Source organism: Anas platyrhynchos, chromosome 5, assembly GCF_047663525.1.
Source record: "Anas platyrhynchos isolate ZD024472 breed Pekin duck chromosome 5, IASCAAS_PekinDuck_T2T, whole genome shotgun sequence".
In the NCBI taxonomy this organism is placed as follows: Eukaryota; Metazoa; Chordata; class Aves; order Anseriformes; family Anatidae; genus Anas; species Anas platyrhynchos.
In genome coordinates this window covers 65,800,587-65,827,364 of record NC_092591.1, presented here as the reverse complement: position 1 = coordinate 65,827,364, position 26,778 = coordinate 65,800,587, and the positions used below count along the sequence as shown (strand labels likewise).

Genomic DNA, 26,778 nt, shown 5'->3' with positions numbered 1-26,778 from the left:
AGTTGAAAAGCCAGATCAGAGGCATAAACTTGAAATAGAAGGTGATAAAATCATCAGAGTACTGGGTGGCACCAGCAATGGTATTGGATCATCATCTGAATGTTGAGTTTACTGGGTTTTTTTTGGCATGTGTCTCTTTAAGGGACAAAAAATTCCAAAGCTTGAGGGATTCTTCTTTTTGCATTAGGTATTCAAAAGCTTTCAGAAATGGTATATTTGAAAGTTCTTTTTCTGAAGTGTTATGATTTTTTTTCCCTGCCCTTTGAGCTTAATAAGGGGCGAAGCCATGGGACTCAATGACTTTAAAATATATTGCTCTATTGGGATAATGAGATAGCAACCACAAATACATGTCTACTGGGTAAGAGTCAGGATTTCTTTTTTTTAAAGAAATGCTGTTAGATCCTCTTGCCAACCTTATACAAACATCTAATGTAGGATGTGTACATGAAACATCTTGAATGAAGTAATAATCTCTAGTTAATAATTAAATCTCCAGAAGCTCTTGTAATTTGTGCATGTTAGAGTGTTTAATCTCTTTACATGAGCCTAATTAAAGAGCAATATTCAGAACTCAGGTTTCATGAAGGGAATCTCCTAGTCCTTTATAAAGACTGATTTAGCATACCACAGGGTATTATTAACACACAAAAAAATCAATATATCGTACTAAAAAGCATGCTGGATTTGTGATTACAGGTAAATTTTTTTAGGCTACCAATTGTCAAACTATTGTTCAGAGATGCATTAATGAGAGTCACAAGTGCTGGAGTGTCAGATTTCAGCTGGTGACACTTCACTAGTTTTAGTCAATACAGACCTTATCACAGTAATGCATACATCATGTTTATGGAAATATAGTTACAAAAAATCAATACTAAATAGCAGGTCTTTATTATAAGTGATGGTGGACTTAAATTAGCCTGTGGGAATTGGCTACCTCCCACCTCCACAGCCTCTTCAAAGTTTATGCTTTAATCATTTCTCCTTCTCTGTAAGAATGCACATGCTCATGTCTCAACACTCAAGTCCAAGACTTGATAAGTAATGAAAGAAGTTTCAAAAATTAAATGGAGGGAGTATTGCTACCTTACTCTGATACATCTGGTGGTGTGCCAAAAATGCTGGGGGTGTAAAATATTAAGAAAACAAGCAGATGTTGGAATACAAACTGATGTTGTCTTTCCCCAGATAATGTTATCCTACCTTTTTCAAATAGAACGTCTATGTAAAGAGGATTGTGTAAATGATTATCTTTGGCATCTGGTCTGAAATGCTTCACGTTTGATTTTTCACATAGGCTGTCGGTGGAAGATCATTTCCTATTTCAGAGGTTGCTGGCCTTATTTGCAGTATTCTTGTGTTAAAAAATAAAAAAAGTCCCAACAACAACAAACTGAAGTTTTCAAATATTCACAAATTGCTAATGAATATCAGAATGACATAGATGTATGGGCTAGCACAAGAAATGTGGCCAATGTTGATACAGTGTTCTTTTAGACCTCTTCTGCAGTCTCAGCACTTTATGGAAAACTGGCTGAAAGCCTCTCCTCTTTTCAATCTTTGGCAAGTCTGCCTTTACTGATAGAAAGAGATGTGTGAAAGTTCAGGATATCAACCCAGCCATTAATTGCGCTGCTTGTTACTTGGCTGTTTGTGCCTTGAGCAACTGTTGCAGAACATGAAAGTTGTGAGGAATTTCTCTGAAAACCTTAGGGTATTATTTTGCCCACTGCCTGCCCAATCCAGTCCTTTCAATTAGAAAAAAATTAAATCATCCTTTGGATTGATGAGGGGAAAACAAGAAGGAGTTAAGGTGAACAAGTAGAATTAATGCAAGGTAAAGAAGACACAGTTACAGAATTCTGTACCTTTAAGTGCTTTTTGCTGGATTTTTATTTCTTGGATCTTAGCTCCCTAAATATGAAACAGGCAAGTAAAAGGCTAAAGACCAAATGGAGATATTTAAAAAAGGAACACTTGTTACTTTTAATTCTCTCGCAATTGTTGTTAGAAAGGGGGTTTTATATTCTAGCATTTTGGATTGTTTCTTGAATATTTTGAGGCTCAAGAGTGGGAGTCAAAGTACTTAAATATAAGGCATCTTTAATTTTCTGTGATCTGTAGTTTTCCACGTTGAAAGAACTGTATATACAGTTCTGGGAAACTGAAAAAAAAAATCTATTTCTACGAGTGGAGAGTGCTATGGAAAATGTAAGCCTTGAATGGGAGATATGCTATGGAAAAAGTGTACTTTGCCTTCAGAAAGACAGGTACTCTTGAGTCTAGTAGGTGGGTAGGCAAGCAGCTTTCTGAAATTAAACTTCACAACATTAAGAAAAAACACTCAGTTTTAAGTTGAATGATAAACACTGTGTTCTGCTGTTCTTAAATTGTGTATTCTGCTTTAATCTTTATGAGCATACATGTACTTTTCTGTTCTCTAACATTAGCTTGTGCCAAGATCTTCTTAATCAAAACCAGTAGAGAATTATTTTAATTATTAATCAGCAGCCAATATTCACGGATATTTTGTTAAATATTATTTTCTTACTTTGGTTTCAAGAGAGTTTTCACATATTAGCTTAGGATATTAGTTTTCTGTGATAGCATTAATCTTGTTTGTGAATTCTCACCTGGGTTCGAAACTGAAATGGCAGTTCTTAAGAGAAATAGAAATCCTGCACAGAATTTTGCAGGACCATGAATTCCTTCATTAATTTACATCAGCTTAACTTTTCAACATGTACTTAAAACTACAGGGTAGTTTTGAACACGAGTAGTCTGAACAAAACACAGTTCCAGGGGTTAGAGCTCTTCATGTACTTGTCAAAATGTTTCTGGTCTTACTGGGAGTAAAACATGCACTAGCAGGCTGATTTCCACTTTGTGGTGTGAGTCTGGAAACAGATGTGGGCTGGAATCATGGCATTTGAGGGAACCCAACAAATCTCACACTGACTTTATTGGCTTAGGCTCACGGCCAGGCTGCAACTTTTCTGTCTAAAATGTGTTCAGTAGCTGGGAAATCTGCAGTCTCTCTGTACGTGCAAGACAGTAGAGATTACTTCATATATTCTTTCGGGAATCTGGGCTGTTATGGTATCTAACCTCCCCCCCCTTCTCTATGGCTGGGGATGGCAGGGGGAAGGCATCTCCATGATCAGCAACATAGCAAAGGCTTATGTGTAGGAAAAGAAAGAGTTGCCTTGAACGCATACCATGCTGGTAATGTCAGTCACTGAAATGGTCCTGTTATGTCAGAGGTTCAGAAAGAGCTTAGAGTGACATGGGTGGTGTATTTTAAAACACTTATGCACATGAGGAGAGTTACCATGAGTGCAAAGGAAGCACTAAATAGGACAATGCAATGTGCAAAAATCAGAACAGCTTAGTTTCATATGGAGCTGCCCTCAGTGTAGACGCTCACAGTATTTGTAGTTGCCCTTGGGTCCAGGGGAGTTGAATAGTTCAGTTTTGCTTCAGGGGTTCCCAGTGACCATTTAGATTAATTCAGATGGCATTTAATATTACTTACTATTTAATATTACAAGTAATATTAATATTACTTGTTTTAACAAGTAATATTAAAACCTGTGGCTGGCTCTGTTGCCCTCCCAGCTCAGCCTCATCCTCATTTTGCAGTCAGCTGTCCTCTAAACATCTTTAGCTTTCTGGGGCTGTAAGGCACAGTCTGCTCTGGGGGTTGCTGAACTTCCTTGCATGAATTAATGTAGCTTTTTACCTTTGGCAACAGCAGAGGGAGCCGCCAGAGGTCTTGCATAGTATTTCAAATGTCAGCTGCCAGTATCGAGCAGCTGCCAGCACTGCATCTCTGGCAGGGGGAGTGTTAGTGTGGACACAGGGTGAGTCAGGCTGGGCAGGAACTTGTGTACACAGTACCCTGAGACTGGTAAAAATCTCCCAGCAAGTTGTCTCCTGTGTTGCTTGGGTCATATATGAGGAAATACTACTGGCTTTTGACTGAATCAGAATCATGGGTGTTTTGCATTCAGAGCTGAAAGTAAGTAGTTTGTCAGAATGTGGAGTCTACATCAATAAAGTTATCCTGTGGAATTAGTGAAATTAGAAGTGAAAGGTTAAAGCAAAGCAGTAGGTAGTGAGTCTTAAGAATGTAGTCTCTTAAAAACAATGTCATGTTTGCATGTATTTCAATTTTAATGTTTTTATTGACTTTTTCTTTTAAATGCATGCAATGCATCTGTTAGGTGGACTGAGTTAACATGGGAAAACAGTAAAAAAGAATTGTAACTGCTGCCCCTGTTTGTTGTCACTGCCTTTTTAAGAAGATGCCTTTGGAGAGCGGATGTGTTTCTTCAACATTTGGATCAAAACTGACTCTGAAATGTGTATGTTAATTTCAGTCTCCTAGTTGCTGCTAGCATGGGATATTAATTTCTTTCTGTACTGTTACTTCTTTGCAATGAATTGTGCCAACTCTTACAGGTTACATGCATAGATGCTTGCCTATCACCTGTGATTTAAGCCTTGTTTGTTAAGTGGGCCTGATAGATGTAAGCATATGTCCAGATAGAGACAAATTCCAGGTTGTTTGGATTCGGTTCAAAGCCATTCATGGGGCTTGGCTCTTCAGCAAAGGGTTATTTTACGTGGTGCTGTTAAAGGAAGAGGGTTCATTGGACTTTTTGTTTGTCTGGTTAGTGCAGTGGGGTGCATCTGTGGAATGCAGGGGTGTGTGAGTTACAAAGGTCTCTGCTACTATGGATACAAGATGCTGGATACTGCAGTATTTGCGACTTTTTTTTTTTTTTTTCTTACATAGTGAATCTATGACCGTCTTGGCACAGGAAATGTGCATCTTTCATTCCCTATGACTTTCCATGTATGCTGGTTTTGTACTCTTTAAGGTAACAAAGATTTATACTAAGATGCCCAAATCAGTTTTACAATACTAAAAGCTATGTAGAATTGAATTTGGATAGTACCAGTAATGGCAACATTTACTGGAAATCGAATTCCAAGTCTGCCGGTAGGAATGCTGTCTACTATGGCAAGAGTAAGTCAAAGCATGCATGAAGTTTTTGATGTCCTAGGTTTACCAAGTACGGGAGAACTTGCATTTTGTGAAGCCCACTTTCTATTCTGCATCCAAGACCTAAGACGTATCGTGAATTTAGGAATTTTTTTTTTGTCTAGGAGCATTTTCTGAAATGGATAAAGATCATCAGAAGGTTATCTCATCAAAACTGCCCAAGTTATAAATAAAGATAATAGGATAATACTAATTTCTTTTACTTTTTTTCTTCCTGACTGCTGACTTCTAGGAAAAATAAAGGCCTGACCGTTACATGCTTTTTTCTGATAATACCCCGACCATTCTTTTTTCTGTTCTTCCTTATTTTATTGCTGCTACTTCAGCCTCTTCCTGTGCTTGCTAGTCCTGGATTTTTCCAAAGACAGGCTGAAACTATAATGACCTGGTTTTTGTTAATCTTCTCTTTGTATTCTCATGTTATTTATTTTAATGTCTTTGAATTTATTCAGAATGACTAATATACTACATGTTTCAGGAATGAAGCGGTTAATTAATGAAGCTTTTACTACCTCATAAAAACATTCACATTCTTGGCAGCCTTGGGATGGTAGTTATTGCCTGCAATCACAAAGGCTTGGTTGCCACATTTCTATAGAGCTAAAGTAGATTAAATGACCTTTAGAGTCCGTTTGTATGTTCCTCAGCAGTAACAGCAATTTTACAGTGCCTCTTTTGAAAATTGACATGGCAACTCTTAGTAAATAATCAAAATCTTCTACGCTAAAATGAACAAAAATGTTCACCGAAAAATGTTTTGAAGCTGTTTTCGTGATTTAATATTTTTAAGTAAGAAATTCATAGCATAAGATAATTCTCAAAGCCAGACTGCTAGTTAGATTTTTGTTCTTTGGTTACTCAGGCCATGGCTTTTCCTTAGGATGAAGTAATGAGCTGCTTTGTTTTAATTTCAGGAAGTGGAAGGAATGAAAGCAGTAACAATTTAAGCAGGATGGATTTTTTCATCTCCAACAAAAGATGAATTTTGGGAAACTTCAGAGTAATTACTAGTCACTTTTGATGTTGTGCTGGCTATTTCAAATATGTCATGTGCCTGAGAATAATGCCATTCTTTTTTTTTTTTTTTCTAGGCAATGTTAAGTTGTAAAGCAGAAGTTATGTAAGATGTCACTTCAACCACAGAGTTAGTTTGGTACTGGCATACAGTATGAAGAAGTCTTGTTAAAACTGTAATACCTGTGGGACATTCACAGGCAGAACTAAAGAGCTAGACATTAAGTAAAACAGAAGACAGCATTTCTTATACAATACTTACTTTAGCTGTATAAAGTCTGGAGCTGTGAGAAGTATGATTTCAAATATGTGGTTATGTTGTTAGGTCATGTTCTTTCCCTAAGTGTCATTGTTAAATACTTAGAGTGTTTCATGTATCTGAGTGTTGCTCCAGCCTTATATCTTCTAAGTAGATGAGATGTGTAGTTTTGAACTATCCATTTACATTCCATTAGCTATCTTGCATTTTCTTACATTTGGGGTGGGGAAGGGAATACTTTTACTTACACACTTCTTTTTAATGAAGTTATCTAGTACTTCTGAGCAAACATTTTGTCATAGCCGAAGTATTTGAACTTAGATTTGTATCAGGTATGCTAGTCCTGAGGCAGGGTAGAGATGAATGCTGCCATTTTGAACACAGAGAAGGAAACCTTTATTTTTTAAAGACTGAAAGTAGGTCGGGCAATCTTTTCTATTGCAAACTAGATGTATGTATGGAATAAAAGAAGTTAGATGTTCGAATCCTCCAGTGAAATATCCTCGTGTCCTTTTGCTTCTTTAAATTTATAACATACCTTTGTCTTGTAAGAATAAACAAACCACCTTATGACTTGAATGACTTAATGACCTTTTCTTGACAGCAGATTTAGACCCTCCTTTATCACTATCCAAAGAGGTTCAGTGTGAGTAGATTAACATCTCTACGCACAGAGGCTATTTCTATTTTAATACTATGCTCTTAACATCATGTTAGCAAGGTTTCCTTGTTCGTAATGAACATTGTAGCATTATCAGAAAATCCATTTCCATTATCATGGAAAGAATATTTCAAATTTCAGGTATGAGAACAGCAATTCATAGCTGTATATGAACACTGGAATTACAGTGTGTGATATAATTCACAATGTTTTAAATACTGCATTTTCATTTTAACTTAATGGCTTTCCTCTTTTCTGAACTTCCCCAGTTCAAGCAAGAAGAAGGAATTAAATTTATTTATTTTATGTAAATTTGAAGCTTAGCTTGATGATAGAGAACTGTACAGAAAATGGCAAAATGAAAAGCAAATACAAAAAGTTTGCAAAAGAATGGGAGCAATGCATGTGAGCAAAAACCCTTCTGTTCATGACATTGATCATAAAACAAACATCTTTAAAAGGTATAGACTACCTAATTTTTCTTTTGTTTCAGTATGTAAAGAAATTTTTGGAAGATACAAAACACTTCTATTTTATAGGAGAGAAGCTAGAAGCAATAAGGCTTGGTACTGAAGTAGATAATGTGATAATCAAGACAGCTTTTGATAAGAAAATCTTATAAAAATGCCAAAACATTAATGTTAAATTGAAGCAAAGCCACTTCTGCTGCATTTCTTCATCACAATAGTCTTTTTGCTGAGAAAATTGAACGTAATGTACTGAATCGCATAGGCAGCTCTGGGTGTCAGACACCTTGCAAGCAGGAGGTTCTTAATTCTGCTGTGAGCTGTTTTGGTGCTGGAATCAGAGTGAGTTTTGACAAGAACAGGAAATTGCATAAGGATGTCTCAGGCTGTTTACTAGTAGCTAAATGCCACTGGAATAAGTATCTATACTGGCAGTACAGAGTCTCTTTTGTCATCTAGTCTAGCAACACTGTAAATGAAAACTTAAGGCCTGAGACATGAATTCAGAGAGGGAAGCCTAAGGGATAAGGGAGCTTCTAATATCAACTTGGAAACTGAAACAATATGCAGTAGTTATGTTCACAGATAAAAGCTTTCTAAATCCAGTAGTCCTTTCTGCAAGTATTGCCCTATGATCAGTATTTCCATAGACAAAGAAATGTTGAAATCCTCGTCCCACTGCACCCCTCAAAAAAACCTTCCCACTTCTCCTCTCTAATGCTGTATAGGTATTTTACAGTTTTCTTGGGGGTCTTTGGACAGAGAAACCTGTGATGAAAAGAGCCAGTTGTCTCAGCATAATATGACGTCAAGATGGAGATAAGAAAAGTTTCTCAGCATGCGTGTATGTCATACAGATAGAGCACTTTTTCAGTTCTGGCCTTAGTCTCTTCTTTATTAGGTAGGGAAATATTGCAGACTGCCTTGAACAGTAACTAAACCTCTGTGTGTCTTGCAGAATTAGAACAAGTGATGATAACACAGGAGTGCTTTCTGCATTAGAACCTACTGGTGATGGTTTTGCATTTGTTCAAGGCATATGTAAACAGTTGGATCCTCTAAACAGCGTCTTAGTGCAGGGTTAATGTTTTCCCAGGAAAGGGAAAACAGTGTTTTCACCAAGTCAGATATTTAATGTCCTAAACTACATTCGTATGCTGCTTAATTCACCTTGTTTCTTTACAGTGAAAGCTGGTTCAGATGCTGAGTTTTCCAGAACACACGCATGAATCCAGTGCCAGCAATCAGGAAGAAAAAACACACCAGGGAATTAATAAGACAAAAACATCCTTGTTGTTTCACTGCTGAGCAAACTAAAAGGAATGTATTTACATGCATTTACTGGAGGTTAAGACTAACTTGTTATTTAAGTATACTAGAATGTAGCGAGTGGGTTGGAAAGAAATATGCTGCTATATTGAACTTAGTACAGTTCTAACAGATAAAGGATGCTTGATTACCTCACTGAGATCTCTATTATCCACAAGCCTTCTGCACATCTCTGTGCTATATTCTGTCTGCATCATCAGCCAGTTAAGAGGTGTTATTAAGAATATACCTTTTCATAACTTCTGATATGGGAATGGTTTAATTAGATTCTTAGTTGAATAACTGGAGTTAAATGACTGCGTTTTAGTTTACACTAATGTTAAGTTCTGCAATTGGAAAGGAAGGTCAAGTCAGTAGGGAAAGATTTTGTCAACAGTAAAAACTTTTATGCTGATCATCTATGATACTGCAGGAATTGTCCTTGGTTTTATGTCATGTGTATGTCTTAGGTATGTTGAAGTCCTTTAATAACTTAATACAAGTTAAACCCTTTTTTATTGTATTTTTATTTTCAAGGTCTACCTGTCAGGTCTTCATTTCTGTGTAGCTAGAAGAATTTTGACTTTATTCTTGGGAAAGAGAAGCAAAGTTGAGCTGAAGTAAGCTTAGATGGATTTAGGTCAACCAACATTAAAAGAGTTTAATCTTTAAAGTATGGTACTTCCATGTTTCCTTGCTATTTTAGAAATCAATTTAACACTAGTTCAAAAATAACAAAGGTATTATGAAAGTATTATACTTGCCTTCTTTATATTACGTTTTTGTGACAAGTACATTTTTTCATTAAAAGAATTAGCTTTTGATTTAAACATTTCAGCTATTTAAGTAAAGCTCTTATTTACTATTACTTGTATGTTTTCTCCAGAGGGGTGTTTTTCTACAAAGTTGTCTACAAATTTGAAATTCAGTATTTTACTGCAGAGAACACAATTATTGTTCATCTAGCAATCTGTACCACCCCTATTTTTTTAAATCTTAAGATATAATCTTAAATACTTAACACATTGCTCCAACAGAACAGTGAGAAGCTGCTCTTCTGTTAACTTTGCATTCTGTTTTCTCTAGGTCTTAGTGAAATACTAATGGTTCTTTACTTTTCATCGTCTGAAGATCTTGTTTTTCAGATAAGGCACTTGTACTTCCTAGTTTCTGACTTGCTACCAGTTTTGAAAGTGCCAAATAATCAAGAAAGGATAAGGTATAAAAACACACTTTGTTCAATTTGCAAAATACAATAACTTCAGATTACTATTTATATAGGTATGTCAAATTCAGTGTTGCTGGTGAAAAAGAAATCATGCACTTACAGGTTCAGAACAGATAGGAAGGCAACAAAGAGCTTCAGATAAAGGAGCAATGGAAGAGTGCAGTTTCACAGCTCTGTTTTTGTGATGTCAATCAGTTTTTGTGTGCCTATTCCATTCATGGTATCAGTGCAAGTAACCTGTTCTGTAAGCTATCACTGATTTGTGCATGATGTCTGTAGAATACCTGAGCTAGCATAGTCACCAAGGCCAAAGTACAAACTTTTGTAATGATAAACTATTACAAGCTTGCTATCTACAGTCAATTTTTTTTTTTTTTTTTTTTTGTGAACAGATGTGTGATAGATGTGTGATAAGCCTTTTACTATTTAAAATAGGATAAGAGTAGCTGAAATGGCAAGGCCGTACTGAAAGGGACAAGATCCCTTTCCTGAGGAACATCCTTCATGGACAAGAGTTTAAGTGAGAAGGAACAGTCAGAAGGATGAGATCTCTGTTAAAACAGGAGCATTTAGATGGTCTCTTCTATATAAAGCAGAGTTAAGTAGCCCAGGTTGTAACAGTTGTGTGATGCTTCTAGGAGGCTGTTTTCTCAGGGCTGACGGTGAACCAAAGGTTGCAAAGGGAATGGAGGGGAGGCGGGGTGTCAGTGTGGGCGTGAAATGACAGCAATTACCCTTCCTTTGAAGGGATTCTGCAGATCCTGACCATTTCTAAAGACAAAATTCTCAGTAAAAAAAAAAAGTTAATTGGTCTACTCAGACGTGAGTTTGTGTAGTGGAACAGAAATCTTACTCTTTATAAAACATCTACTTGTCCATGCAGACATGTCTTCTGTACTCCACAGTTCTAATGCTTCTGAATTTTTTGAATTGGTCCAAGAAAACGAAGCAAGCTCAGGTGTGTAGGAGAGGCAAAACAAATGAGGCTAACACTCAGAGGTGAGATATACAGATAAATCACATTAAAGACAAAAACCTTTAAAGGGACGTTCTCAATGTTGACAGTGTAAGGCTGCTTTGCAATTAAAATACGTCTCCCTAGTCTTTTTTTCTAAAAGCTCTGACTGCAACAAAGATAAAAATCTGTTTCTCAGCTGGATAACCAGTATCACAAAACATAATAAGCATATTTTATTTGCAAATGTAGGTAAGCTGACGCATGCATGCCACTTCTTCCCTCCTCTCTCCCCATACCTTCTCTATTCCTAGGCCAGAAGCATTCATATTTACAAGAATTACAGTGGTGATTCAGAGCATCAAAAGATTCAGAGACCCATGGATCCAGGGTAATAGGGGGAAGAGAAATATATTCTAATCTCTCCTCAAACATGATTTGTTTTAGGCGATGCTTTCAGATTGAATAAATGCATACAGCTATTTGGAGACTCTAGACACTTTAAGTATATTGAATTCAAAAAATCGGGTGGCATTGTGTAGTGAATAGAATGCCATGTGCTTTAAAGAAGTGAGTAGAATGTCTCCTGGCTCAGTATGTTTCCAAGTAATTACTAAGAGCAGATCATGCTGCTAATTTAAACAGAATATAATTCAAACAACAAAAACGTTGTCTAATTATACAGGGCCAGATTTTCTGGTTTAGTTTCCTAGCAAAGAGCTCTTCTTTGAGAAGCCTAGGATAGGATTTTACCTCTTCTGCCTGTCCTGCAGGATCTGGGAAGAAGAAAAAGATGTTCTTGGCTCACACAATGCATGCTGGTGTTATATATGGAGTGGTAATTCGTGTCGAGAAAATGGTTGATATTAAAAAAAAAAAAGGGGGGGAGATTTAGGAATGTGGCCATGGGGGTTGGAAAACCCCATGGTTGAGATAACATTAGACTCTTAACGACGAGGCCATCAGGAATATAAAAGAGTTTAGAGGGAACAAAGAAGGGTGATTCAGGAGACTCCATGCAGTCTCCAGTTTCTTGTTCTCCAGATGGTTTCTTGTTCTCCAGCCATTAAGGCATGGATGTTTATGGGTGTTTGCTGCTGTTGTTACATTCAAAGTTGTTTGACCAATGAAAAGTTGTTTTGAAAAGAACTGCTGTGGAGAGAAGGGTATTAGAGGGGAACCTGCCCTCAAGATTTAAAAAAAAAAAAAGTAACACGATGATGAAGTTACATCAATAAAGAAGCAGGAAAAAGGAGTGAAGAGGAACAGGCTGGGAGAATGGAGACCAGGACGGAACAGGCACTTTGATTGCCTCATGAAGATAGGTTCGGCCAGACTCAGCAAACTGCTCAGAGAAGCTCGTACAGAAAGTCGCTGGAAACAGGCGCACTGGAGCTGGAGAGAAGCTCAAGCTGAGAGAAGCGGAGCCAGCACACAACTGCCCCTTGCTGGTAAGCAGCTGCGCGTTATGGGGAATCATACGTCCTTAGGAACAAAGACTGTCCTGGTAACCTTACAGCTTATTCTCCTTATTAACAATCGGACAGTTTATGAGCCTGAAATATGGGACCAAACTGAGGTCAAGGTGTGGGACTCTGCAACTAAAAACGACAAGGCTGCAGCGGGATTGCTCGGCACCTGGCGAGCAGTCTCTGAGGCCTTAAAGAGCCCTGTGGGACCACAATCACAAACGTGTGGTTTGCCAGACAGTGAGGGAGCTGCGGGCTCCTTTACTGATCCTTCTGCTACGCCATGGGCCCCTCTGCTGCTACAGCCATCGAAGGCTTTTGCTGTTACGCCCCCTGGTGACCTGAACGTGCCTTTTGACCCAGGCCTATTGGCCTTGAGAAGGAGATGGATGTGCTTTTCTTCGATCCGGGAAGAACGGGATGCATAAGGCCTGAAGAATGGAAAATGGAGACCGTTAAGTCATGGAACTTAAAGGATTGTTTGTTACCTTTCCTGATTGTACGTATCTATAGGCATACTCGGGTTTAGTATGTAAAGCAATGTTCTGTATATTTAGAACGTTTGATGTTCATGTGTGCGTGTTGGTGGAGCATAGACTCCCCGCACACCCAGCTGTTTACTTGCCTTTTATACCTTTTAGAAATATTTGTTTTATAAATATTACAAAATTCAGATTGAGTTGAGACCTCATTTATAACACTGGGGTAGTGATGCAAGCTAATGTGTCATGCCTAGTCTTCAACTAGTAAGTGCCAAAGTGTCTGATAATTGAGCTTGTGCTGCTTTTTGTTCAAAGATAGCAAAACATTTTACATTTGTATAAATACTAAAATTACTGAATTACTGACTATGAAGACCCAGAGCTGTAAGACTAACACAGCAAGAGTGAAATCTAACATAGTGTGGTAATGATGTGGAAACCAGTGGTCCTCTGTCTACTAGCCATTTACTGTAACTGGACAGTAACAGCTTAATTTTAGCAACACCTGCAAGGAGTTATTTTTCACTCCTTGTGATATAACAAATTTCCATATTGGGATAGAGGAGAGGTCTGTAGGTCTGTAGCTGCCATTGTAAACCCAGATAACATGAAGCTGTTTCTGATGTGAGGGTGTTTGCAGGAAGATGTGGATTTTTGCATCCAGGAAGAACAAGCAATTTTTTTCTAGTAATTCAAGAAATCTTTAGACATAATACTAAAATTGATTTTAGGAGATTTTCGGTATTCCCAGGTGAAAGTTGAATATGCATGCAGGCTCTATGGCATATGTTCATTATAATACTATAAATTTTCTTCTTACTTCCACCTTGACATCATTAAATATTTATAATTTTGATTTTATGTGTCACAAATTTTAAATGTGGAAATAGAAAACTGAACTATTCTATTCACACAAGTGAAGTCAGAATGTTTTGATCTTATTAAGCCTACTTTATTTGTTTTGAAAAGAGATTCCTGTTGAAGATGCGTAACATTTCTTGAGGTGACATTTCAAGCTGGAAAAATGTGGATGGAAAATTTCACTCTAGATGTAGTTACAGTTGGCATTTCTTTAGTCCATGCAATTAAATTCAATCCCACTGTAGGTGGTCATAGTTGGTCTTAAAGTCTGTGTGTGCATGTGAATTAGGGACAAAACATAAAGGAATTGTATTAAAACATATGCTTGGCTTTGTGGTGAGAAAAAAAAAACACGTGAAAATATTGCTCTGTATTGAATGGTCCCCATTTGGTCTGGTCCATGAACATTTCAAATGTCACTAAAAGGGATTAATAATAAATTTACTTAATCGTGATTTGTTCCCTTAACCTTGCTCCCATTATCCTCAATGTCAAGGATGGATGTAAGTAATTTTGAGAACTGAGTTAAATGCCTAATCATACAAAATCCTTTACATCGTGAAAAGAGATGGGAATCACTGATGTTTAATATGGGCAATATGTAGTAGTTCTGCTCTCATTCGTACCTGAAATGCAAGTTGACATAGTTTTGAATTTACTTCTGCAATATTGAATGTTCTGTTTGCTTCTGAATTAATCGAAGACAGCTTACTTTTAAGAATTTTTAGTTCTTGGACAGTATTGCGCATCTCTTCTGTGTTTTCAGAAAGAACCTAGTTATGTGGTGGAAAAGTGAATGTCCTTTGGGCTCAGACTGTTTTCCAGTTCACATCTGTGTTAATTCCTTACCTCTTTGTCTCAAACTCCCAATCACTTGGGATAAATCTAGAAAACTAAAACTTTTTTTAAACGTTTCTCTCACAAGATGGCAGCATTGCTTCAGGGAATAAAATTGCTTACGCTGTTTAGGATGTCTTGCAGTTTTTAATATTTCCCTTTTATACCATACGTGGGAGAAACTGTGACAGGTGTGTTCATCTGTGGTAACTGAATTTACATAACAACATTGGTCACGAGGTTGGATGAGTTTCATTCCCTTGCTGCTATACTTGCAGGCTTTGTGGTGAAAGTAAGTTATTGGAGGACTATAATAGGTTTTGTTTTTTATTGAAACTGTATCATTTTGATTCTTTGTCATTGTTAAAGTGTCTCTAGTTAAGACTGTTGTTACATTTCTGAGAGTTTAGCTCTACATGAACCTGGAATTCAATTATTTCAATTGCACTAAGCAGAAATATTTTACAGGAATTCTGACTTTGGATTCACATATATTTCTCTTCTTGTCCACAGAGTGCTTTTATTCTTTCAGGACTTGCTCCTGGTCTTGGATGTCAATGGCTCAATAGGGTAAGTCCTGTAAAGGAGATATGGACAGCAAATAAGAGGAAAATAAAGTAATTTTTAAAACTTTCATTTTGTTCCCTAAATAAATAATCAAGAATGATGAAAGAGATGCATTTTGAACCATTAGAAGCATTCACCTTCATTCATCTCAAGGCAATCCCTTTACTTGATTTTAGGGCAGCACTGATAGACTTCTAAAGGAATTAGGTCTAGTTTATTTCTGATTCTTAAAAAGGTCTACCTAATTGACTCCCTTTTTTTCTCCCTATGGAGTAAAAAGCTGGGACATACAGGAATCCTCACTGTGCTATCTTGGATGAAGTTGAGCTGCCCAATACAAATTTTTTTCTTTAACCATCATTTTGCTTGTGATTCTGATTTCACAGTATGAGTTGCTAGCTGAAGGATAATATTTTCTAATTCATATGGCAATTTTATACCTCTGTTCAGATATTCCACCTCGCAAAAATGCTAACAAGGCCATTTTCATTTTTAAATCAGGAAAGCATTTTCCATGATTGCCTGGAGAAATGTCTCTTCTACTTAAAGAACTGAAGGAAGTATACTTTGCTATTCTGAGCAGCAACATCCATTATTTTAAGGAAATATTGGGTAGTATGTTAGAGCACTTTAACAAAAAATATTTTAAGTCTTGTATTTTTGTTTTCTTGGAGACCCTATGCTGAGAACAAAGAGTAAGCTTGACTTTCTTTCCACTTTTCAATCCAATATTTAATATATGTGTTTTTTACTTAGAGGAGGTCAATTTGCTTGCACTTTGAGGACTAAGGTATGATTATTCTGCAAGTGTAATGCTTTACTAACAGCCCAAGTTCTACAACCTTATGTTTAGAGAGATTTAAGTTATTATTTTTATACTTTCACAAACAGCAATGTATAAATTGTGTATTTAGTTTCTTCTTTAAAGTACATAGAATCTTTTATTGTTGCAGTTCAGCTGATCTCCAGTACACCTTCCAAACACAAACTTACCATTGGCATCATTTACTTTCATGGCTTTGAACACAAATATCTAAGATTTCTGAGGTAGGAAAGACACGGATGTAAATGATATTAAGAGAATGAAGTCAGACCCTTGTGTGATAAAGGATGCTGAATTCTGTTTTTTTTTTTTTTTCCTTCATACCTCAGCATAGAGTCTAAGTAAATAGAAGAAATACATGATAGTATCATTTACTGAGGGAGGCTGGTGTCTTTACTTTACAACATCTCAGGAGATATGCTAGTTACGCTGAACTGGAACACATGGACAATAAGGTGTGTGACAGCTTCTGAAAAGTAGGTTCAAACACTGGAAGTTGTTTTGGCTCCTCTGGGTCAGCACATCTCCATCATTCCAGCTCTACTTCTTTGAAGAGAACATGAATCTAACCTTCTGGTCACATGAAGTCTGTGATACTCTCCTCCATGAGCACTCTGCTGCTTGCTCCCTCACTCATCCTGGCAGTGGAACAAGTCTGGCCTTAACTGCTTACAAAGGAAATTGAAAGGCATTCTGCTTTAAAGAGGAAGATCACTCTAGGGGTAGTCTGTAGCAGATAATTGAGAAGTTTTGTTGAAGGAAACTAAGTAACTGAGGTTATTAGTGATGCAGTGCAGTATTGATCACAAATTCAAATCTAACCCACACTGTTACAAGTCAGTGTAGTTTGGTATTCTGTGTGAGATTAGTTTCTCTACTTCTGAGTGGATGAAAATTCTCTTTATAAATGGGTCTCACTGATCTAATCAGCAGTCATCATATGTGTGGTGCTTTCTTTTAGAATTATTTATGAACATGTTTAAGTTAGTTTATTTTTACAGAAAGCATTTAAAATGTGTTTAGCTTTTACTGTGTGTTTCAGAGCTACTCAAACACACTCGTGAAATACACTAGTGAATGAGTACTTTTAACCTTTACAGTGATACTTGTAAAACAAAAACAAAACACTTCTATGAGTTAGCTTTTATCACCTGTGTTAATCCCATAAGCATTTGTTTACCTGACCAACAAACAAATAGAAGATTTAATTTTTAAGGTCTCTAAGGTCAGTACTTTTCACACCTGCTAATGCAAAGCACAAAGACAAAATAGATCATGTTCCCTACAAGTCTTATCAGCACATAATAGAAAAGCATGTAGGAAAAGGCAATGTACATCTCAAATGGATTATTGAAGTGCTGACAAATTTATTCTCACTTTAGTGTGGCCTGTTTATTTGCAGTCCTAGAATAAAATTCATCCAGGTCTGTATTATACATTCTTCATAGTGTAGTTTTGTATTTTACCACTCTTGAAAGCCTTGTTGATTAACTAAAAAACAGAAGTAACATACAGAGAATGACAGTCATCCCTGTTTTCAGTACCTCACTTCAGTCCTGAAGGAACTTACAATGATGCTGTTGAATATAACCAGACTACTCTTCCTACTCAGTATTAGAGATGATAAAATATTCTGCTTCAAATTCACATCCTATTTTACTTCTCTGTGATTTAAGGATTTATGTTGACACTACAGAGATAAGCAGAGATGAACATTTAAATAAGATTGGTTCATATCCTAACAAAGGTTCATCAGTAGAAAATAGTTTCTCGAAAAGCATGCATTATGTTGTAATGTTCATAAAAATGCTTTTCACTATCTGAGTATTGCTCAAAATCACTGGATAGATCTGCATTTGGCTTCTGTTTTATTGCAAATAAGATGTAATAAAATCCTAACTTGTGTTCAAAGCTCCTGACCATTACATAATGTGAATGTCTCAAAAGAGATCTTATTCAGAAATGGGTAGCTAGATATTTGGCCAAAATGTCGTTAATATTTTTCATCAAAAACCTAATGAGAGGAACATATCATGTATTGTGAATTACAGTGTTTCTGTTAATAAAAGAAAGGATTTATTATTCCCTTTGAGTCAGATTCTATTTTCTGCTACAATAGATGTGGAGTAAATTTAAAGCAAGAAAGGAAGAGTAAACATGAGGTATTGGAAAGATTTCATATTGGCATGTTTGAAATTAGCATTCAATTTCATTTGGTGTGTGTATAAATTTGTAAGTGGTATAATATGTAGTAACTACAATGCATATTAACTAGTCCTAGGCGTTACCTTTTATATTGGCTTACCTGAAAAGTAGCAAGATAAATAATCTTAATGCTTCCTGCGCTACTGCTGACAAAAATGTGGTAATTTTCTGTCATTTGGATGGATGTGTCAACTTGACAGGTGAAAGACTATAGATGGGTTCAGTTGCATAGTTGAAGATATATAATAGAAGGAAAAGTATTAACTGTGAATAACAGTAAATTGGGAGATACTGGAGAAAAAGCTGAAGGGCCTTAGAATGTGAAAAACAAAATGAAAAATCATAAAGAAGTTTGCAGATAAAAATGAAACCAGGAGAAAGGACGAAGGCCTCATGATATCTACATTAATCACGAATAATGACTGGATAGAATATTTAGGGATATATGGAAAAAAAAGTTCTTTAAGAACATTGGGAGGCTGTCACATACGTGGCAGAGGAATAAAACAGGAGGATTTAAGCAGTTTTCAGTCTTTAAAATGGAAACTTAACTGAGAGAAGTCTTAACAGCCCAGAATTCATATAGGCCATATAGGTAGGACTACATACTCCTAGCAAGCAGCAGATCATTTTGCTCAGTTTATCTGCAGGCCTATGTGGAAATAACATATTAAGGAATCACAGGAGCTTTTTCAGCAGATTTGAAGCAGGAATAGAAGTTGGACATTTGAATGCAATGGTTTAATTGTTTATGGTAGGGTTTGCAGAAATCCTAGATTATAAATACCTGATAATGAAAGATACTTGCAGTGAATTTTCTTGTCAATGTTAAAATTAAAATAATGCATCTGACAGTATTGTAATGCTTAAGCTGAATTAGGCTGAAGAAAAGAATGTCTTACAATATTCTGGGAGCAGTTATTTTTGTTTCTCTCCAAATTTTATCCCTGTGCAGTAATAAAAGCTGAAAAGCAGAAATGACTTGGGGTATTTGCACTAGAAGTAGTGAGTGGAAGGTGCTCATAGAAGGAACTGTTGGAATAGAGAAGGCTATTTGCTTCCTGCCCTGGGTGGAAGCTAACTAATATAGCCTTCCATACTATTATAAATAACGAGCTTAAATGGACTGATTAGTGTAAAATGAAGGGCAAAAGGGCAGCTATTCAGAGGTAAAGAGAGTATCAGAAATAAAGGCTGGAGGGAAATGAGGAGAACAGTTTGGAATAGAAATGGTAGCTACGTGGCACATGAACTGTTCAGGAACGCTAAAATAGAAAATAGGGATAAGATGCAAGATGATGGGAATGGGAATCAGAAAATTGGTGGGCATGGAAAGAATAAAAACGGAATGGTCATGGAACAGTGAGTGTCAATGAAAGGTAAATATAAGGGAGTTAAAGCATGAAAGGAAGAGAATAAAGAATCTCTTATGTAAGAATAAACGATGTTATGCTCTGTGTGATCCCCAAAAGGATTATCATAGTGTACGGTCTGTGGTGTCTCAAGAAAATCCATCCTTACTGCCTGCTCAAAGGAAAGCCCACTAGGATTTCGCATAAGACATCTCCAGCTAAAGTAGAAAAAGCCAGATAAATCCAAATTGCCAATGGATTTAGAGAAGCGCCTATAATAACATGCTGTCAAACAGTTCCAGACTGTATTCTTTCCTGTGTATGTTTGTAGATACCACTTCTGCTTCCAGCATCTTCCCCTGCTGTATTTTGATTTCCAGGGAACCTGTTCCTGCAGGGTATCTGTAGGAGGGCCCCTGTTTTTCTCTAGCACTTACCTTGGTTTAGTTATGGTTAGCTCCTCTGGTCTGCTGTCCTAGCTCACATCCTCATCTGTTCTGGGACTGACCTGCTGGCAGGTGTGCCTCAAGTACCCAACCACATGGCTGTGTGTGCTTGGAAAGGGAGAGAAGGGTTTGGGTGGTTTTTAATGCAGAGTGGAATTGGCATAGAGAGCAGCAGCTCTGACACAAACAAAACATGTCCTTCTGTTTCAGTTTTTCAACTACTATTAGCATATTTAAGGTAATGTTATTAAATTATTAGAACTAAAGCAAGAAGTGCGCTCTGAAGGCTTCTTTGCTCTGCTGCAGGTGCAGGGACAACCTTTGTAGTGCCAGTGGCAGAGTGGGAAGAAATGGAGCTGTGTACAGCTGATGGATGTTGATGCATGACCTTGATACTTGCATTGCCAACAATAAAAGATTGCAGGCAGCATATTGTATGGAGAATGTTTGAAGTAAGGTTGGAAGAACAATCTACTGAGAAACAAAACTTGGCTGTATTGTAATATAAACAAGTGCTAACACCTGCTGTAAGACTAAAGACTGTAGTGGTTTTTGTTTGTTTGTTTGTTTGTTTGTTTGTTTTTTAAAGATAAACTCTCCCCAAACATCCACTATCTGAAATAACTTTTGGTAAAATAGATCACAGTAGGCAAATGCTCTGTCTTTTGTTTACATTTTTGAGAGACATTGCTCAAAAGTATTAGGTGTATAAAACAATATAGGTTTGTAGCAATCTATTTAATATGCAAATCCCTTGCCCAAAAATGAAGTGTTGTAAGACATGTATTATAATAGATACACTTCATGTATCTATTATAATATCTCTTGAATGAGTAACATGTAGTGGTGCAAGTTGTATGTGGCTTACAGAGGAAATCTGCAATACTTTGTCATGATATATGCATATAATAAACTGAAATTCTGTCTTAATGCTGATATATAGAGTTGAGTAACAATGAGGGTCCTGGCATAAGACATCTGATATTTATATTAAATATAAAGTAAAATTTAAACATTTAATATATCTGGAGACAGTTTCCATGAGTGTTCAATGTTACTCTGTTAGTAGAGCTCTGAAACATGCTATTTATGTGGTATGCAGTTCAGATTTGTGCCATTTTTGGAAATATACCTTCTAATTGACCAACCAGAAATTGAGTGCTGAAATCAAAATTAAAACTAGTTATTTCTAACTTGTCATGAAAAATAAGGACTTTGCAGGCTATATTCTGTCTTCGTGTTAAGTATTTGAAATAAACATTGAAGGTGCAGTGAAGGCAATGCCATGTGGATTACATAAAGAATTTAGGTTACTGACTGTGGAAATGGTAACTTAAAACACAGATCATGTGAATAGTTTTGTTTCAGCTCAGACCAGCTGCAGATGTAACATTAAATATTGCATTGTTTAAACAGGCTAAAACAAGAGCTTTGCTAATTATGAGTTGTGATGATTCTGGTGCACTTGCTGAAATAAGTTATTCTTGGCAGGAAAGAAAGAAGATAGGACTTGGGATCTTTACTGAGAATCTATTTTTGTTTGTTTAGGGAATAGGAAATCGAAAGCAATGCTGCAACTCAGGATAAATCTAGCGTAGAAGAGCAAAAATAAAAACTGAGATAAAACTGACCTCTCTTCAGGAGAAGAAATTGGGCTGATGGAAGAGATCATTTTGTTTGAAAGAGATTATAGCAATGCTTGCTTTTGTTTTTGATTGGATTGTAATCTAGAAAGGCAACCAGTGAGATGCTCAGGGGAAGTTTTGTTTAATTCTCAAGTATAACTTCTTGTACGTTCTGAGGTCACTTCTTAAAGCACTGTTCCAGGTCACATTTACAGCCATGTCACCTGGTTTTTGAAGCAGTGTGTGAAATTTTTATAGTAATGAAATGTCTGTTGTTAATTTAAAATACAGTGGTAATTTGTATAGATTTCTGGTATTCTTTGCTATTGACTGATCTTAAACCAATCCATTAGTAAGGAGGAAGTAAGCTGTGATTTTATGTGATGCTATTTCAGCATTGGTACCAAATATGTAACCAGTGGAGGACTGAAGTTATGAAATGAACTTTCGTAAGTAAGTAGAGCAAAAGGCTTGGAAATGTATCATTTGAAAGTGGATCTTGACAAATTCAAGGAAAGATATGTATTGTTGGCTAGGATGTTCTTGAATATTGTAAATGGTTTGGAAAGAGTTGTTAGACTAAATGTCTTTTGTTTCTAATCAATTATCTGTTAATAGAGGATTGCCACTGCTTATGTGGAGGGTTGAAGAAGTATTCTTTTCCCTGTCTCCCCCTCATGCATTTTTATTTTTGCATAATTATGTTTAATTTCTTTGCTTTATCTTCACTGGAAACTAAAGAGGGGAGACTGAACAACTCTGCTGTTGTTCCTAGATGACATTGTCAGGATGCTGTTTGTTTTCCTTCCAAGCTTGGCAATGCCATCTGGCTTGCAGTCCTCAGATTTGAGGGGCGTAAGGAAATCTCTTCCCATTCTCTTTTCTTGTTTAGACTGGCAGAGAACGTTTTGTTATTTTTCTGTGTTGTTTTGTTTTAAGTTCAGTTCCTGGGCTCAGTTCATCTGTTTCACTGCAACTCCTTGACAGTGCACAACCTCTAGTAGTGCTAAATGTCCTTGCTCCTTATTTCTGTTTTATGTCTAAAAGTATTTTTTCATCTTTTATGCTAAAGATATACATTCTAAACTGTGAGTTTCTTTCAACTGTTATGGATGAATGGGTAGAATTGACGTTAGTGTTAAATATCTTTTTATTTAATATCCGCTATATGTGTTTAGGACTTGAGGGAAAACTCAACTCAGTGATCGAGGTAGTCCCTTTCATCACTAACACACATTTTCTGCTAGGAGATCTCTCTCCTGCAGTCATACAAGCAGCAAAACCAACATTGTGCTTTAATCCTGGATGCTTTAAAAATTTGGCTTCCAAATTTTTGAGTAATTTCTATGTTGTGCAAGAGTTCAGACTGTACACCCTCAGTCTGATTTATATTACTGCACCAGTGATAGCACCAGACTGTTTAAAGCCAGATGTCTCAGCAAAGGAACTACAGTTCCAGGGAGAAAATATATGAGGATCAGTGATCTTGAAAGTATTGCAAAAAGGCATTCAAAATCTAATAATCCTTACACTTTTCAGGAAGATCAAAGCCCTCCTAGCATTTCAAATACCTTTCACTCCAGAAAGTGAAGATTAATATGTAAATGTGAAGGAATTGAGCTAATTGAATATGATTTACTTTCTGAATATTCTAATGTTAGGTGTTTGAACACTAAAGACATTGAACTTTCCATTATTGATTAAAAATTGGTTCACTAATTAAAAATAGATATTGCATGACTATTGATGAATGCAGTATGTTTTTAGATGCACAAAAGGATGCAATTTTTGAACCTGTTTTATTGCTTTCATTTTTGATGGTGTTGTATAGAAATACGTGGTATCTCAGAAATGTTTTCCTTGTAATAAATGACTGCATCAAAACTACAAGGAAAAGCTGAAAGATAAATATGGATTCAGAGCAAGAAGAGGCTTGTCTGAGAAAACATGTGGCAGATGTTTAATGGATGCTGTGATGTGACAGCTGTTTTTCTTAATTTTTCAGTATATACAAATACTATAACATATGTTGTATCAGGTAGGGATAAAATGCTTGTGCTGTACAGCTGTCCTTCCTGAAGGATAGCCTTTATCTCATATAATTGTATTTACATTTGTATTACAATAGAGCTATATACTAATGGGATGATTTGGTCATAAATCCAAAAGCCATACTGAGGCTAGTACAATGCTGAGGGTGTCTTGTGTAAGTCTGCCCTGGTGCACTTCATGGTCACCACCTGAAAAGATGCTAGCTAGATGAAAACGAGCTTTTGTGGGAATAAACCTAATTTGCACAGGGGTCACACTCCAATATGAAATACATATGGATGTATCATTGAGAGTCATTACCAATGTACCTTATTGCTTTTTGTGCCTCATTGTGTGTACTAGCTAAAGTGGAAAATCAAGTGACAGATTAATGTTATGCATTTACAAAACCCCTGTGAAAGGAACAGACACTGTTGCCCATAAATTTAAACCTTGGAAGGGGCTAACATGGGTGAAGGTGAAACAAATATTATGTTTATCAGTGTATTACCAGAATCTACAGGGCCTGATTCTTCCCTGCAACCTACATTTAATTTTAAAAGCATACTGCTGAAATCTGTTTTTGAATTATAAGAGGGCTTGGGAATAGTATTAGTATTAGTATTTTTATTCCTGCAGAATAAGTCATCTAGTGGGAGGAATGAGGTCTGATAGCTAGCTTTGGTGCACTGTTACCATGGCAAGTTTCAAACGGTTCCTGTGTGGATTCTAGTGGTTTTGTGCACTTGCTAGATATTAATACTGTTAGTGAGTGTATTATTTAATTCAAATTTCCTGGCTTATAACTTGTTAGTTGCAACTTCAGGGTTAAATTTCACTCTAACTCTGGCACTAAAGTTTGTCTCTGAATGCGTGGCTTCTGATAAAGCTCTTTGAGCTGTACAGTGGTATCCTATACTTAAATAAAGATCCCTGAAAAGTGTGAAATGAACCCAACTTGGTAGCCTCTGGCATGCCATGAGATTTTTGAGAGTTGCCGACTGATGTTTTGCCAAGACTCACTCAAGGTAAATTAGATGGGTTACATTCATGGGCTTTGACCCATATAAGAAAAAAAAATCAAGAAATTATTGATTCTTGGTTTAAAATGTAAACACTTCACTTGCATTACTTACATTTAAGAACTTTTGGAAAGAGATATGCTATAAGCAGATTACTAAACACCTTGCAAGTAGATACCTACTTCTGTTGGTGAACTGATTGTGGTGGGACAGACCAACCTGGCAAGAAGGTTTAAGCTGGAAAATGTCATATGGAACATGTAGATAGCCAGGTAGATAAGGCTAAAATTTGTTTGGTCCTGCATTTTTGCCACCTAACCCTACCCATAAAAGTGGTCTAGAAGAAAGCTGGAGAGGGACTCTATCAGGGAGTGTAGCCATGTAATGAGGAATAATGGCTGTGAACAAATGGAGGAGAGATTTAGATGAGATGTGATGTGAGGAAGAAATTCTTCACTCAGAGCACAGAGCATACATGGGAATTAGGGCTGGAGATGCACCTTGCTTCTGTTCTTTTCTGTAAAGAATAGAATGAAATTACCTAAACCAGTGTTAAAAATAAACTCAGGGCACAGAATAGGAGGTGCAGGGCAGTCCCTGTGGCTGAGGAGCAGCCTTTCTCTCTGGCAAGCCAAATGGCCCAGGGGATCCAGCCCCAGAAACGGGGGCCTCAGGCCCCCAACCCTCCTCCTCCTTCCACGTGAGGGCATCTTCCAAGCCATTCCCAACATAGCCGCCTTTGGCCACGCGTGGGTCACTCCATTGCAGATGCTTGCTGAAGTCACCGTGGCCACCACTGCCCTACCTTTGCTGCGGGCCCTATAAAACAGGCCCCCTGCAGCTGGCCCAGCATTCACTGAGCTTCTAGGCCCTCTGACTGCCAGCTTGTGTGGCAGGAAGAAGATGAGAATAGCAAAGCAAGCAGCAGGCCTGCTTGGTGTGCGAGGACAGCCATGCAGTTCTGTGAAGCACTAAGAAAGAATGCACCTGACCAGAAGGAGACGTGTCATGGGTGGAGGGATAGCACTGGTGCCACAAGAGACATCAGTGCCCAAAGGACCTCTGGCACCCAGCCCACAGACAGATGTCACTTGGACTTCCAGAAGTCATGAATTAGTGACAGATCTGTGGCAGGACACATTTTTGTCTTGCTGCTATGTTCCCTGTGGTCCCACCTGCCTCCATGGCAGTGTGAAAAAGAAGAGCTCTGACTCCAGTGTTCTTATGGCTCAGGTTGACAATGGACCAATAACAAGTTACAATCATTGTATGGGCTTTTCAGGACTTTTTGAAAGTTAGAGGAAAACAAATGTTTGTTGCTGAAGTCCATAGCTTGATGGACTCTTAATATGGGGAGGAAGCACACGTTGCATGGTGATGTATTATCTCACATTCCCTCAATGGAATGCTCTTTTACTGCATGTCCTATGTTATTGTATGGAAGGAAGTCCTAAATTTTCAATTCTGTTATAGAAAGAATACTGTTGCTTTTTTTTTTTTTTAGGCAACAGTGCATGTGTTCCTAGAGTAAAATACTTAAAATATTACAAATAACTTCTGAGCAATGCATAGCTGTTTGCATTAAAATGGAACTATATGAGTAATGAATGTTGACTTGGAATTACAGCCAGTATGGTAATGAAATAAAGCCCCATTAGATGCAGGTAATTTGCAAATCGGGGTTGTTTTCATTTAAATGATCTCCCTGTCTGATCTGAGGAAAAAGGCATATCAGTCAATCAATTAAGAAGGACTTTTAGACAAATATAAACTAATATAAATGTTAAATAATAGATTAATTCCATACAAACATAGGAGTGAATTCCCATTAGTTGACAGCTGTCAAGGCTATTTTGAAAAATTTGGTTATAAGAACATCTAGATGTTCAATTTCTGTCATACTTTTTTTTTTTTTTTTCCTGTGACCACGTTTATTGAAAAACAAAAAACAACAACTATTCTCCTGCTCTTGTATTTTGGGGAAATGCTACAAGTAGTTCTGTTTGCAGAAATTCCAATAATGCATCAGTATATCACTATGCTTATGTTAACCAAATACATTCTTAATTAACTACAAATTATTCACATGGTA

The 26,778-nt window shown here is 36.9% G+C and overlaps 1 protein-coding gene across 29 annotated transcripts in view; it reads left to right on the top strand.

Annotated features, from left to right (window-relative positions):
* Window positions 1-26,778, top strand: part of LOC113844105 (uncharacterized) — a 43,113-nt gene that overhangs the window by 1,592 nt on the left and 14,743 nt on the right. For 8 of the 29 annotated variants that reach the window (XR_011809941.1, XR_003498296.3, XR_005266390.2 and 5 more), the window contains one exon: window positions 15,129-15,185. Coding sequence is in view for 5 of the 29 variants with exons in the window: in XM_072039443.1 (XP_071895544.1) it covers window positions 15,129-15,185 (57 nt within the window). In the remaining 24 variants the exon portion in view is untranslated. The other 21 variants (XR_003498300.3, XR_011809947.1, XR_011809950.1 and 18 more) reach the window with 9 other exon arrangements.